The 13,788-nt window shown below is 41.2% G+C and overlaps 1 protein-coding gene across 2 annotated transcripts in view; it reads right to left on the bottom strand.

The window, feature by feature from the left end:
* GAS6 (growth arrest specific 6) overlaps window positions 1–13,788 on the bottom strand; it is a 192,801-nt gene that overhangs the window by 32,532 nt on the left and 146,481 nt on the right. For both annotated transcript variants that reach the window (XM_069757529.1, XM_069757530.1), the window contains exons 8-10: window positions 2,614–2,739; window positions 310–431; window positions 92–210 (exon numbers count right to left, since the gene is read on the bottom strand). In XM_069757529.1, coding sequence (XP_069613630.1) covers window positions 92–210; window positions 310–431; window positions 2,614–2,739 — 367 coding nt within the window. The remainder of the gene's footprint in view (window positions 1–91; window positions 211–309; window positions 432–2,613; window positions 2,740–13,788) is intronic.

A 13,788-nucleotide genomic window follows, 5' to 3' on the forward strand; every position in this document is an offset into this window, starting at 1 on the left:
TCATATAGAAACAAAGGCAACTAACCAAAGTATTCAGTGATCCATTTCCTGTTCTCATCTTATATCCATAGTAATATAGTAATCTCCTCACCTGGTGGGCTGCTTTCTTTTAAACCGAAGCTTGATCACTGGTGTCCCACTGAACATCCTGCCAAGGTACAAAGACTTCATGCTCTTTTCCATTGCAAAAGATACACAAGGCATTATGTCCTGTAGGCAACAAAGTGAAAAAAATATATAACAGAAATATGTAATTAGAGCATTACGAATATGTCTAATGCTTAACAAAATGCACATCATAAAAAGTACCTCGCAGGTGCTCATGTCATGTGATAATTTTACTCCTCCTCGCCCATCACAGTGACATGAATAGCTTCCAGGAGTATTGACACAAGACTGTTCACAACGCTTCTCTTCACATTCATTTATATCTGTGTTGTGAAAGAAAAAGTTCTATGTTAAATAGGTTAGTTTTATCTGCTACTGTACATAGTAGAGGGAACAACATGAGTTTTCCAGACACACAGACTAATAAAAAAAGTGTAAAGCCGATCACAAATGAAGAAACTTAACGAGAATCTGTTACCAGGTTTTTGCTACCCCATCTGACAGCAGCATGATGTAGGGACAAAGAACCCGATTCCAGCAGTGCATCACTTTAGTTTGATAAAATTACTGTTTTCTCTACTGAAGATCTAGCAGTGATCTGAATGCGGAGCCATTTATAACCTCACCCACACCACTGATTAGCAACTTCCTGAACACAGAAAGCTGCAAATCAGTGCTGGGTTAAACAAAGCAGGATGACTAGACAGCACGAGGCAACTAGTCCTCTAGTGAAAACGTCCTGCTGATAAAACACTAATTTTATTGAAACAACACCACACAGCTTACCAAGTGACATATCACTAGAATCAGGCTCTCCGCCTCTACATCATACTGCTACCAGATGGTGTAGCAAAAACTTGCTGACAGATTCCCTTTAATAATTTAGTTGATAAAAAATACTGCTCTGTTCATTGGCTGTCACGTGATGATGTGACCACTAGTTCCTTTCTGTGCTTTGAATGGCTCAGCCAGCAGTTCTGTGATGAGCTCTGAAAGTTAATTCCAATAAATGTGTGGCATGTTTAGAGTGACTGGGAATGTGTATAAAGATGTTGGAAGGGTTGAAGGGCACCAAGAGCCCCTTACATGTTTCACACAGAACAAGTAATCTTACCAAATGACATTGGCCAGAGGGGATGGTGCTTGGTGTTCCAGAGTGCTAGATTACACTATAATACATCATAATACTAATTGCTGCCATGCAGTACATGGAGTCTATATGTTGCCAGTGTCAGCACTTGTCACATTATTGATTGCAGGAGAGTGTCAAAATAGCACTTAATAAGTGAAGTGGGAGGAATGTTAGGAAGGTGGAACTGCAGCAATTTATCCATCTTGAGACTGTAAAGGAGTCTCAGAATGATGCTTTGCAGGTGGAGTGGGCAGCCACAGAGGATAGCCGTGAGGACTACATTTCTGAAGCTTGAGAAATGTAGTCCAAATGCACACAAAGCTGGCGGGAAGTTGAGAATATAATAATATAATATAATAAAAAACAAGTGTAGCTGCAGGTTAGCTAAAAATAATTAAATAAAAGGTGTCAGAGAAGACTCATTACAGAGACAGCCAGATGAGTTTTTATTTTTTTGTGCACAAAAAAAAACTTTAATTATGGAGCTGTGTATTATGAATCAACTGAGGTAAAACACAACTACCTCCACTGGGGTCACATCGGATTTCATCAAAATAATTTAATCATCAACAGAATTACACAGATTCATTAAAACTCATTGAGATCTATCAAACACCATTTGGCCCCATCATATGATAAATCCAGCACATTGTTATTCCAGCCTTTTTTGGTTATTATATATTCAGTGCAACCATACATTCAGTTTTCTTTACAAACAATATTGATAATCTATAATAACCTAATCATTGTATGTACCATCAGAATGTTTGCTCTTTGTGTCATGGTTGTTAACTGCATCAATTATATCCTTGATGGTCTGCATGTATGTATTGTTATTAAAACCAGTTTTTTTCAAACATTCTTTGTCAAAATATTACACAAAGGACCACCCCAATGCATTTTTTTATTGTCCCCTCTATTATCAATTAATGTGTGTGTACTAAAGTACAACCTGCCTTTTGACTTTCCCATAGACGGTACAGTCTTCTCCTTCAGTTCAATACTATTAGGAGAGCCTAGTCCGAAGTCTCATACACTTACATTGATAATGTGACCTTCAGTAAACACAGTAGTTGGAGCCGGCAGGTCACAACTGCAGGTACACAATGTAGTAGAAGACCATAGAGATGTTGGAAATGGCAGAAGATAGCGACAGATATTTGAATACACTCAATCATAATTGGTAACAAAGATGCCAATAAAGAAGCGCTGTGCTGATACTGTTAATTTACTGTATATGAGCTGCTAGGTCCAAGACAAATCAGCTCTTGTAGCAAACTCACATGGATGACATGTATACATTAGTCTGTTACAAATGTGCGGATAAAATGTACAGCTTTAGTTTTACTCCTTTTAACCTAATGTAAGCATACCTTGGCAACTTTTAGTTGATTCGTCGTACATGAAGCCCTCTTCACAAAGACAAGTGTAAGTACTTGGCATATTTTTGCATATTGCTGTTCCACATATGTCCGGTGTCATTCTACATTCATCAATATCTACAAGAAATGTCATCAGTTAATAAAAATGTTTTAACCCCTTAGTGACAGAGCCAATTTGGTACTTAATGACCAGGCCAATTTTTACAATTCTGACCACTGTCACTTTATGAGATTATAACTCTGGAACACTTCAACGGATCCCGCTGATTCTGAGATTGTTTTTTCGTGACATATTGCACTTCATGTTAGTGGTAACATTTCTTCGATATTACTTGCGTTTATTTATTAAAAAAACGGAAATATGGCGAAAATTTTGAAAATTTTGCAATTTTCAAACTTTGAATTTTTATGCCCTTACATCAGAGAGATATGTCACACAAAATGGTCAATAAATAACATTTCCCATATGTCTACTTTACATCAGCACAATTTTGAAAAAAAAAAAAAAAAATTATTAGGGAGTTATAAGGGTTAAAATTTGACCAGCAATTTCTTATTTTTACAGCAAAATTTACAAAACCATTTTTTTTAGGGACCACCTCACATTTGAAGTCAGTTTGAGGGGTCTATGTAGCAGAAAATGCCCAAAATTGACATCATTCTAAAAACTGCACCCCTCAAGGTGCGCAAAACCACATTCAAGAAGTTTATTAACCCTTCAGTTGCTGCACAGGAACTGAAGCAATGTGGAAGGAAAAAATGAACATTTTACTTTTTTTCACAAATATTTTACTTCAGAATCAATTTTTTTTATTTTCACATGTGTAAAAAAAGAAAATGAACCACATCATTTGTTGTGCAATTTGTCCGGAGAATGCCGATACCCCATATGTGGGGAGGGACCACTATTTGGGTGCACAGTAGAGCTCAGGAGGGAAGGAGCGCCATTTGGCTTTTTCAACATAGAATTCCCTGGAATTGAGATCGGACACCATGTCGCGTTTGGAGAGCCCCTGATGTGCCTAAACAGTGGAAACCCCCCACAAGTGACACCATTTTGGAAACTAGACCCCCTAAGGAACTTATCTAGGTGTGTGGTCAACACTTTGAACCCCCAAGTGCTTCACACAAGTTTATAACGTAGAGCCGAAAAAATTAAAAATCATTTTTTTTTTCACAAAAATGATCTTTTCACCCCCAATTTTTTATTTTCCCAAGGGTAGCAAGACAAAATAGACCCCAAAAGTTGTTGTGCAATTTGTCCTGAGTATGTCGATACCCCGTATGTGGGGGTAAACCTCTGTTTGGGTGCACAGTAGAGCTCAGAAGGGAAGGAGCGCCATTTGACTTTTTCAACATAGAATTCTCTGGAATTGAGATCGGACACCATGTCGCGTTTGGAGAGCCCCTGATGTGCCTAAACAGTGGAAACCCCCCACAAGTGACACCATTTTGGAAACTAGACCCCCTAAGGAACTTATCTAGGTGTGTGGTCAACACTTTGAACCCCCAAGTGCTTCACACAAGTTTATAACGTAGAGCCGAAAAAATTAAAAATCATTTTTTTTTTCACAAAAATGATCTTTTCACCCCCAATTTTTTATTTTCCCAAGGGTAGCAAGACAAAATAGACCCCAAAAGTTGTTGTGCAATTTGTCCTGAGTATGTCGATACCCCGTATGTGGGGGTAAACCTCTGTTTGGGTGCACAGTAGAGCTCAGAAGGGAAGGAGCGCCATTTGACTTTTTCAACATAGAATTCTCTGGAATTGAGATCGGACACCATGTCGCGTTTGGAGAGCCCCTGATGTGCCTAAACAGTGGAAACCCCCCACAAGTGACACCATTTTGGAAACTAGACCCCCTAAGGAACTTATCTAGGTGTGTGGTCAACACTTTGAACCCCCAAGTGCTTCACACAAGTTTATAACGTAGAGCCGAAAAAATTAAAAATCATTTTTTTTTCACAAATATGATCTTTTCACCCCCAATTTTTTATTTTCCCAAGGGTAGCAAGACAAAATAGACCCCAAAAGTTGTTGTGCAATTTGTCCTGAGTATGTCGATACCCCGTATGTGGGGGTAAACCTCTGTTTGGGCGCACTGCGGAGCTTGGAAGGGAAGGCGCGACGTTTGACTTTTTAATCTCTTAATTGTGAGAGCGGACGTCATTTTGGGTTTGTAGATGTGCCTAACAGCAGAAACCCCCCACAACTGACCCCGTTTTGGAAACTACACCCCTCAAAGATTTTAATCAGGGGTATATTGAGCAATTTGAACCCACATGTATGACACAGAGTTTGATAACATTAGGTTGTCATATTGAAAAAATTCATTTTTTTCCACGAGAATCTTGTTTTAGACCTGAATGTCTCGATTTTTCAGAAATAACATCAAAAAGTGGACCCCACAATTCGTTACCCACTTTATTATGAGTGCAGCAATATCCCATATGTAGTAAAAAAGTTCTGTTTGGACAAATGGCAGGGCTTGGACAGAAAGGGGCACAATGTGACAAATTTGGCTTTATTTGAAATTGAAGATCCAGGACCCATTCAAAGCTTCTAGAGACATTGAGCAAAAAAGAAAATCCTTCCAGGAATTATTACTCACAGAGGGAGGCATGCTCCTAAAACACAATGGCTGACTATAAAATTGGTCTTGCTAACAAAACAGTTGTCCCGCATTTGCGTATATTGTAGCAGGAAGAATAAACTGTACTGGAATGAAGGGCAAAATGTGTAGGAAAATGCAGCCAACTATGTGGCAAAGCGGAGTTTGTTCCAAAGATGAAAGAACACCATCAGGGCTAGAATGGCAGACACTTTCAGAGACTGGTCGTACAACGTCCTTTTAGCTCCATCAATCCCTATATGAGAGACGAATGTGCCAATAGACGTGGTACACCATAGCAAGCTCCCACCTGCCAAGGTCAGAACCGCTATATGCACAAAACAACCAGTTCTCTATAGAAAGTATTGTCTGGTACCAGAGGTTCGGCAAGAACCATAAAGTAAAGCCCATAGTGTATAAGTACGGAACTTCCTCATTTTTTAGAAATCCTACAATAAAATGATCATGCCCGTATCATCAACATAAATATAAGTAATATAAATGGAAGCCAAAGTTTTGTGTAGCAAGACAGTTATAAAAACAGTCAAAGTTAGATAAATGGTCAAAAATGTTTGAGTAATAAAGTCCTAGAATTCATTTTCAGATAATCTCACTTTTCAAGATCATTTCTGGGGTCCACATTCTAACGCTTATTGACATAGGTACGTGGACGAGAATTTGTTGGAATAGTAGTTTGGTATGGGATTGATCGAGTCGTAGAATTTTCAGATGACCTGACTTTGCAAGAACATTTGTGGGGTCCACACTCTAGAGCGTACAGACGTGGGTACGTGGATGAGAATTTGTTGGGATAGTAGTTTGGTATGGGATTGATCAAATTCTAGAATTAATTGTGAAATGGGGTAAAATGGGATCTACTAATTAAAATATTTATCAATTGTTCCAAATTGTACTACTGGGGCCACTAAGCAGAAAATAAAAATGATTGAAAAAAAAACAAACTAATAATTGTAGGTGGTGTGGTAGGTCTCAAAACAGGGGGAGATACAAAGGCCTGGCTGGGATGGGCATGTGGGGCAATAAAATCGGGAATCACTCCGCCTGCCATGCCTTCTGCAAACTCGGCACCTTTTTTGAGGATACCTTTGGGTGGGAGTGACAGGGACAGGGTGAGGAAAATGGCGTTCTGACAGTCTCCGGGAATCCTCAGAGTCGAAGGCTTCCCCCGGTGCCATGGACTCAAATATGAGGCTCTCTACTACTTTTTCCTGAAAGTGCAGGAAAGTTAGTGGTCCTTGAGATTTTTTGTATAGGACAAAACTGTTGTAGGTGGCAGTCTGAATTAGATAGATTCCCACCTTTTTATACCACGCCCTGGTCTTCCTCTTGACCAGGTATGGTTGCAGAACCTGGTCTGACAGGTCTACGCCACCCATATGTCTATTATATTCTGTGACGCAGACAGGTTTTTCTTTGTCCCTGGTGGCACCCCTCTCTCTGACCGTCACAGTGGTGTCCGTATGCAGTGTGGAAAGCATATAGACGTCCTTCCTGTCTTTCCACTTCACTGCAAGTAGTTGGTCGCTTGCAAGTGAAAATGACGCCCCCCTCTCCAAACGTCTGGACACCAACTGTGACGGAAACCCCACTCTGTTTTTCCTCACTGTCCCACAGGCCCCTGTACTTGCAGCATGGAGGGATTTGTATAGGGGGATACTCGTGTAATAATTATCTGTGTACACGTGGTACCCTTGATTGAGAAAGGGCGTCATTAGCTCCCAGACAATTTTGCCTGGGATACCAATTGTCTGGGGGCAGTTTGGGGGGTTTATTTGGCGGTCCCTACCTTCGTAAATTAGGAAGGTGGACGTGTACCCTGATGAGCTCTCGCAAGCTTTATATAATTTTACGCCGTATTTGGCTCTCTTGGAGGGAATAAATTGGCGGAATGAAAGACGGCCCTTGTAGCTCATCAAGGACTCGTCGACTGCCATATTTTGCTCTGGGGTATAGGAATTTAGAAAGGAAGTTTTTAGGAGGGAAATTAGGGGTCTTAATTTATTTAGCCGATCGTAGTTGGGGTCAGTTCTTGGGAGAGCTTGGGCATTGTCACTGAAGTGGAGGAATCTCATCAGGGCTTCGTAACGGGCTCGGGACATGATGGCTGCAAATACAGGGGTGCAGTGGACAGCTTTTGTTGCCCAGTAAGAGCGGAGAGTGGGTTTTTTTACTATACCCATATTCAGGGTGAGGCCTAAGAATTTTTTAATTTCGGGGACATTTGTGGGGATCCAGGAACGGGAATGAAAGGCAGTGGGTTTTTGGGAAATATATTGCCGGGCATATAGGTTACTTTGGTGGACGATTAATTGCAGGACTTCGGGGCTAATGAAAATTTCAAAAAAATCAATGGGGGTAAAATTGGCGACATCTACTTTTATTCCAGGGACTGCAGAAAAAGGGGGAATTTGAGGGGAAAATGAGGTGTCATTATACCACAGCGGTGGGGGGACTGCGGTACTTGGTCCTGCCTCTGAAGCTTCAGCAGTGACAACCGACTCCGCTACCACCGGGCTGGGGGATCCCGTGGAGGAAGAGTCGTCATCACTGTCTGAAAACTGCTCAACTTCAGGGGCAGAATCTGTTTAGCTGCCGGAGCTGCAGGAGCAAAGCAGGCTGTAAGCTTGCTCCGCGCTAAAAGTTCTGCGAGCCATTTTATCTAATTCCTCCCCTAACCCTAACAAAAAAATTTTAAAAAAATTATACTTTTTTTTATTTTTTATAATCCTCTGCTGGTGATGCAGGGATTACGGAGAACGGGGGTGGGTAAATGGGATGCTGGCGGAGGCAGATATGTTTTTTGTCACTGACAGGGCAGCACTTGAACTGTAGTCTCTCTCTCTTCTCTCCTAGAACAACTACAAGGAGAGAAGAGAAAGGTACAGCCCAAGTGCTGCCATGTTTATCAAATATTAGGGGTTTTGATCACTGTAATTGGACATATTACAGTAATCAAAACCCAGCAGCCAATGAGAAAATGCTCATAGGTTGCTGGGTCTCTGCTGGCAGATCATGGCAGGCGCACTGCGCATGCGCCCGCCATTTTCTTCCAGCAGAGAAGAAGAAGGGGGGCCAGGAGCAGTGGGCTGGGGACCGGGGACCACTACTGAGGACCGGGGACCACTACTGAGGACCGGGGACAGGAGCAGGCGGTATGGTGGGGGGCTCGGGGGCTCTATTTCTCTCCCCTCTGATGTGCGATCACATCATAGGGGAGAGAAATGCAAAGCATTTTTTTTTTTTTTTACAAACTATTTGCAGCGATCGCAATCCCGGGGGTCTGTAAAGACCCCCGGGATTGCGATCGCTCCAGGGGGTCTGCGATCGCTCCAGGGGGTCTGTAAAAACAGACCCCAATACACCGGGGGAAGCTAGGCTTTGGCGGGCGCATCTGCACATGCGCCTGCCATTTTGGAGCCCGGGCAGGAAGGAGGAGGGTCGGGGACCGGGGGGGCACCTTCTCGGGTACATAAGGTACCGTGGGGGGCTCGGGGGACCCTATTTCTCTCCCCTCTAATGTCCGATCACATTAGAGGGGAGAGAAACACAATACTAATCGCGTTTTTTTTTTTTTTTTTTTGCGATCGCCGGTAAACGGTTAATTACCGGCGATCGCAAAAGCGGGGTCGGTGAAAACCGACCCGAATCATGTTCTCTGGGGTCTCGGCTACCCCCGGCAGCCGAGACCCCGGAGAAAATCGGCCTCTGGGGGGCGCTATGTACTTTTTCCACAGCGCCGTTAATTAACGGCGCTGTGGCTTAAGTACCCTTAGCGGCCGCCGTTAAAAGGCGTATCGGCGGTCGCTAAGGGGTTAAAGCTGAAACTTTGGAAGCAGCTTCCGGTATAAAAAAAAACAAGTATCGCTGGTCGTGGTCGCCACTATGGGCAAGTGGCACACAGCACAGCTATACGAGTTATTGCACAGGCTATTGACTACCTAGATCTATTTTAATTTTTTTGTTGTTAATAATTAATATTGCGATTTAATCTGAGAGCAGCATAATATAGGACATGAGAGCCTGATTACAGAGTTGTAAAATCGATTAAAGGTCCATCAAAACACCAAACTGAAAATAAAGAAGACCTCTTACAAAAATAATACTTGAAAAATATAACAAAGCTTAATTTCAGATAAGACACTTCCATAAAAAAAACAAACATAAAATTAAGGAACATTATGAAAGCAAGGAACAAGAAGTCGAATATCCAGTGGAGATGTATCAGGGGCTATAGTACTTTAATCAGTATTTTCTACCAAAGTACACATTCAATGGTATGTTGGTTCATACTTCATGCAGGTACTGCAAATATCCAAAAACATCAATTGCACTTGACCACACAAAAGAATAAAGTGTTGGAGTATTCTTATAAAGTGGCCGATGCAGAAAATGTAAATACCTAAGGAAGGTTAATGGTATCTCAAAATAACAAGGAGTGGTGTTATAATATTCTCATTGGTATTATCATCATCATTATTTGGGCAAATCATTTATACGACTGTTGGACAAGGTTCAATAGACAACAACAATAGTTATACAGTGACATGTAAACGTTTGGGCAACCTTGGTCAAAATTACTGCTATTTTAAATAGTTAAGCAAGTTGAAGATGAAATTATCTCTAAAAGGCCTGAAGTTAAAGGGAACCTGTCAGCAGGATTGTGCACAGTAACCTACAGTGTCAGGTTGGCGCGGTTATACTGATTAAAACTGATACCTTGGTTGATGAAATCCGTCTTGTGGCTGTTGTTTAACCCCTTAACCCTCAAGGGTGGTTTACAATTTTTACAATTCTGACCACTGTCCCTTTATGAGGTTATAACTCTGGAACGCTTCAACAGATCCTGATGATTCTGACACGGTTTTCTCGTGACATATTGTACTTCATGATAGTGGTAAAATCTCTTTGATATGACTTGCGTTTATTTGTGAAAAAAACGGAAATTTGTCGAAAATTTTGAAAAATTTCGCAATTTTCCAACTTTGAATTTTTATGCCCTTAAATCACAGAGATATGTCACACAAAATACTTAAGTAACATTTTTCACAAGTCTACTTTACATCAGCACAATTGTGGAACCCAAATTTTTTTTTTGCTAGGGAGTTATAAGGGTTAAAAGTTGACCAGCAATACCAGCAATTTCTCATTTTTAAAGACACCATTTTTTTTAGGGACTACATCACATTTGAAGTCACTTTGAGGGGTCTATATGATAGAAAATACCCAAGTGTGGCACCATTCTAAAAACTGCACCCCTCAAGGTGCGCAAAACCACATTCAAGAAGTTTATTAACTCTTCAGGTATTTCACAGGAATTTTTGGAATGTTTAAAAAAAATGAACATTTAACTTTTTTCACAAAAAAATAATTTCAGCTCCAATTTGTTTTATTTTACCAAGGGTAACAGGAGAAATTGGACCCCAAAAGTTGTTGTGCAATTTGTCCTGAGTACGCCGATACCCCATATGTGGGGGTAAACCACTGTTTGGGTGCATGGCAGAGCTCGGAAGGGAAGGAGCGCCGCTTGACTTTTCAATGCAAAATTGACTGGAATTGAGATGGGACGCCATGTTGCGTTTGGAGAGCCCCTGATGTGCCTAAACATTGAAACCCCCCACAAGTGACACCATTTTGGAAAGTAGACCCCTACAGGACGTATCTAGGTGTGAGGCGAGAACTTTGAACCCCCAAGTGTTTTACCAAACGCGGAACGGTATAAACTCCTCCCCCAAAAGAAATTCATGAATAGCTGGTTTTTGGTCATTCTGCCTCACAAAAATCGGAATAAAAAGCGATCAAAAAATGTCACGTGCCCAAAAATATTACCAATAAAATCAACTCGTCCCACAAAAAACAAGACCTCACATGACTCTGTGGACCCAAATATGGAAAAATTATAGCTCTCAAAATGTGGTAACGCAAAAAATATTCTTTGCAATAAGAAGCGTCTTTCAGTGTGTGACGGCTGCCAATCATAAAAATCCGCTAAATAACCCGCTATAAAAGTAAATCAAACCCCCCTTCATCACCCCCTTAGTTAGGGAAAAATGTATTTATTTCCATTTTCCCATTAGGGTTAGGGCTTGGGTTAGGGCTAGGGTTAGGGCTAAGGTTAGGGCTGGGGCTAACGTTAGGGTTAGGGTTGGGGCTAAAGTTAGGGTTAGGGTTAGGGTTTGGAGTACATTTACGGTTGGGATTAGGGTTAGGGGTGTGTTTAGGGTTACCGTTGAGATTAGGGTTAGGGGTGTGTTTGGATTAGGCTTTCAGTTATAATTGGGGGGTTTCCACTGTTTAGGCACATCAGGGGCTCTCCAAAAGCGACATGGTGTCCGATCTCAATTCCAGCTAATTCTGTGTTGAAAAAGTAAAACCGTGCTCCTTCCCTTCCGAGCTCTCCCGTGTGCCCACACAGGGGTTTACCCCAAGATATGGGGTATCAATGTACTCAGGACACATTGGACAACAACTTTTGGGGTCCAATTTCTCCTGTTACCCTTGGTAAAATGCAAAACTGGGGGCTAAAAAATAATTTTTGTGGAAAAAAAAGATTTTTTATTTTCACGGCTCTGCGTTATAAACTGTAGTGAAACACTTGGGGGTTCTAAGCTTTCACAACACACCTAGATGAGTTCCTTAGTGTTTGGAATAGGGTTTCAGTTATAATTGGGGGGTTTCCACTGTTTAGGCACATCAGGGGCTCTCCAAACGCGACATGGCGTCCGATCTCAATTCCAGCCAATTCTGCGTTGAAAAAGTAAAACAGTGCTCCTTCCCTTTCGAGCTCTCCTGTGTGCCCAAACAGGGGTTTACCCCAACATATTGGGTATCAGCGTATTCAGGACAAATTGGACAACAACTTTTGGGGTCCAATTTTTCCTGTTACCCTTGGTAAAATAAAACAAATTGGAGCTGAAGTAAATTTTTTGTGAAAAAAAAGTTATATGTTCATTTTGATTTAAACATTCCAAAACTTCCTGTGAAACACCTGAAGGGTTAATAAACTTCTTGGATGTGGTTTTGAGCACCTTGAGGGGTGCAGTTTTTAGAATGTCGTCACACTTGGGTATTTTCTCTCATATAGACCCCTCAAAATGACTTCAAATGAGATGTGGTCCCTAAAAAAAATGGTGCTGTAAAAATGAGAAATTGCTGGTCAACTTTTAACCCTTATAACTCCCTAACAAAAAAAAAAATTTGGTTCCAAAATTGTGCTGATGTAAAGTAGACATGTGGGAAATGTTACTTATTAAGTATGTGATATATCTCTGTGATATAATTGCATAAAAATTCAAATTTGGAAAATTGCGAAATTTTCAAAATTTTCGCCAAATTTCCGGTTTTTTTACAAATAAATTTTTTACTTAATTACATCAGGGTTTTCGTTTACTTTTTTCTCTTGTAGCTTACAAATAAACGCAGGTAATATCAAAGAAATTTTACCAATATCATGAAGTACAATATGTCACAAGAAAACAATGTGAGAATCACCGGGATCTGTTGAAGCGCTCCAGAGTTATAACCTCATAAAGGGACAGTGGTCAGAATTGTAAAAATTGGCCTGGTTATTAACGTGCAAACCACCCTTGGGGGTAAAGGGGTTAAGGGTAGGTTAATTTTTAACATTGAGAGATAGAATATCAAAAATAAAATCCAGAAAATCACATTGTATAAATTATATAAATTTATTTGCATTTTGCAGTGAGAAATAAGTATTTGATCCCTCTGGCAAACAAGATTTTTTGTCGTTGATGATGAGGTTTGCGCACATGTCAGGAGGAATTTTGGTCCACTCCTCTTTGCAGATCATCTCTAAGGCTGGTATCACATTTGCAGACGAGGGCTTTGCGGAGGGCTGCGTAGTTCCTCCATGAAGCCCCGCCTCTTTCTTCAGCTCCGCCTATGTCAGCATGCGTCCTGCGTACACTATCTTTAACATTGGATACACAGGCCATGCGGACGTATGCGGATGCCTCCGTATGTGTCAATTTGATGCTGCGCCGACCTGCGTCAAACGTAACATGTTGCATTTTGTTGTGATTGGTGCAGCGTTAAAATGACGCATGTGGAGGCATCCGCAAACATCTGCAGCCATTGTCCCGGAGTCCACCGCATAGTAAACCATGTAAGTGCAGGGGCTCTGGGCTTTCACAAAATGTTGGCAGAGCCCCAGCGCCACTGAACACCGGCAGCGGCGCACATCCGAACACCCCCTCATCCATCCTGTGGCCTGCAGCAACGCTCCACTCTTGCCTCCTCGTGCAGCGACCCTGGAACCCTTCTTCACAGCAGCCAACACTCTTTGAACGCAATAAGATGCTTGGATTATAAGAAGCACCATTTTATTAATAAAAAAAAAATTCCCTATTTTTCTCTTCAAAATTTGGGGTGCATCTTATAATCCGGTGTGTCTTACAATCCGCAAAATATGGTAATTTCAATTTCAGCCACGTGCACACGTTCATTAATTCGGTCAGTATTTTAAATCAGTATTTGAAAGCCAAAATTAGAAGTGGAACAGCTCGAGTAAAAGTGT

This window comes from Ranitomeya imitator, chromosome 3, assembly GCF_032444005.1.
Source record: "Ranitomeya imitator isolate aRanImi1 chromosome 3, aRanImi1.pri, whole genome shotgun sequence".
Classification (NCBI taxonomy): domain Eukaryota; kingdom Metazoa; phylum Chordata; class Amphibia; order Anura; family Dendrobatidae; genus Ranitomeya; species Ranitomeya imitator.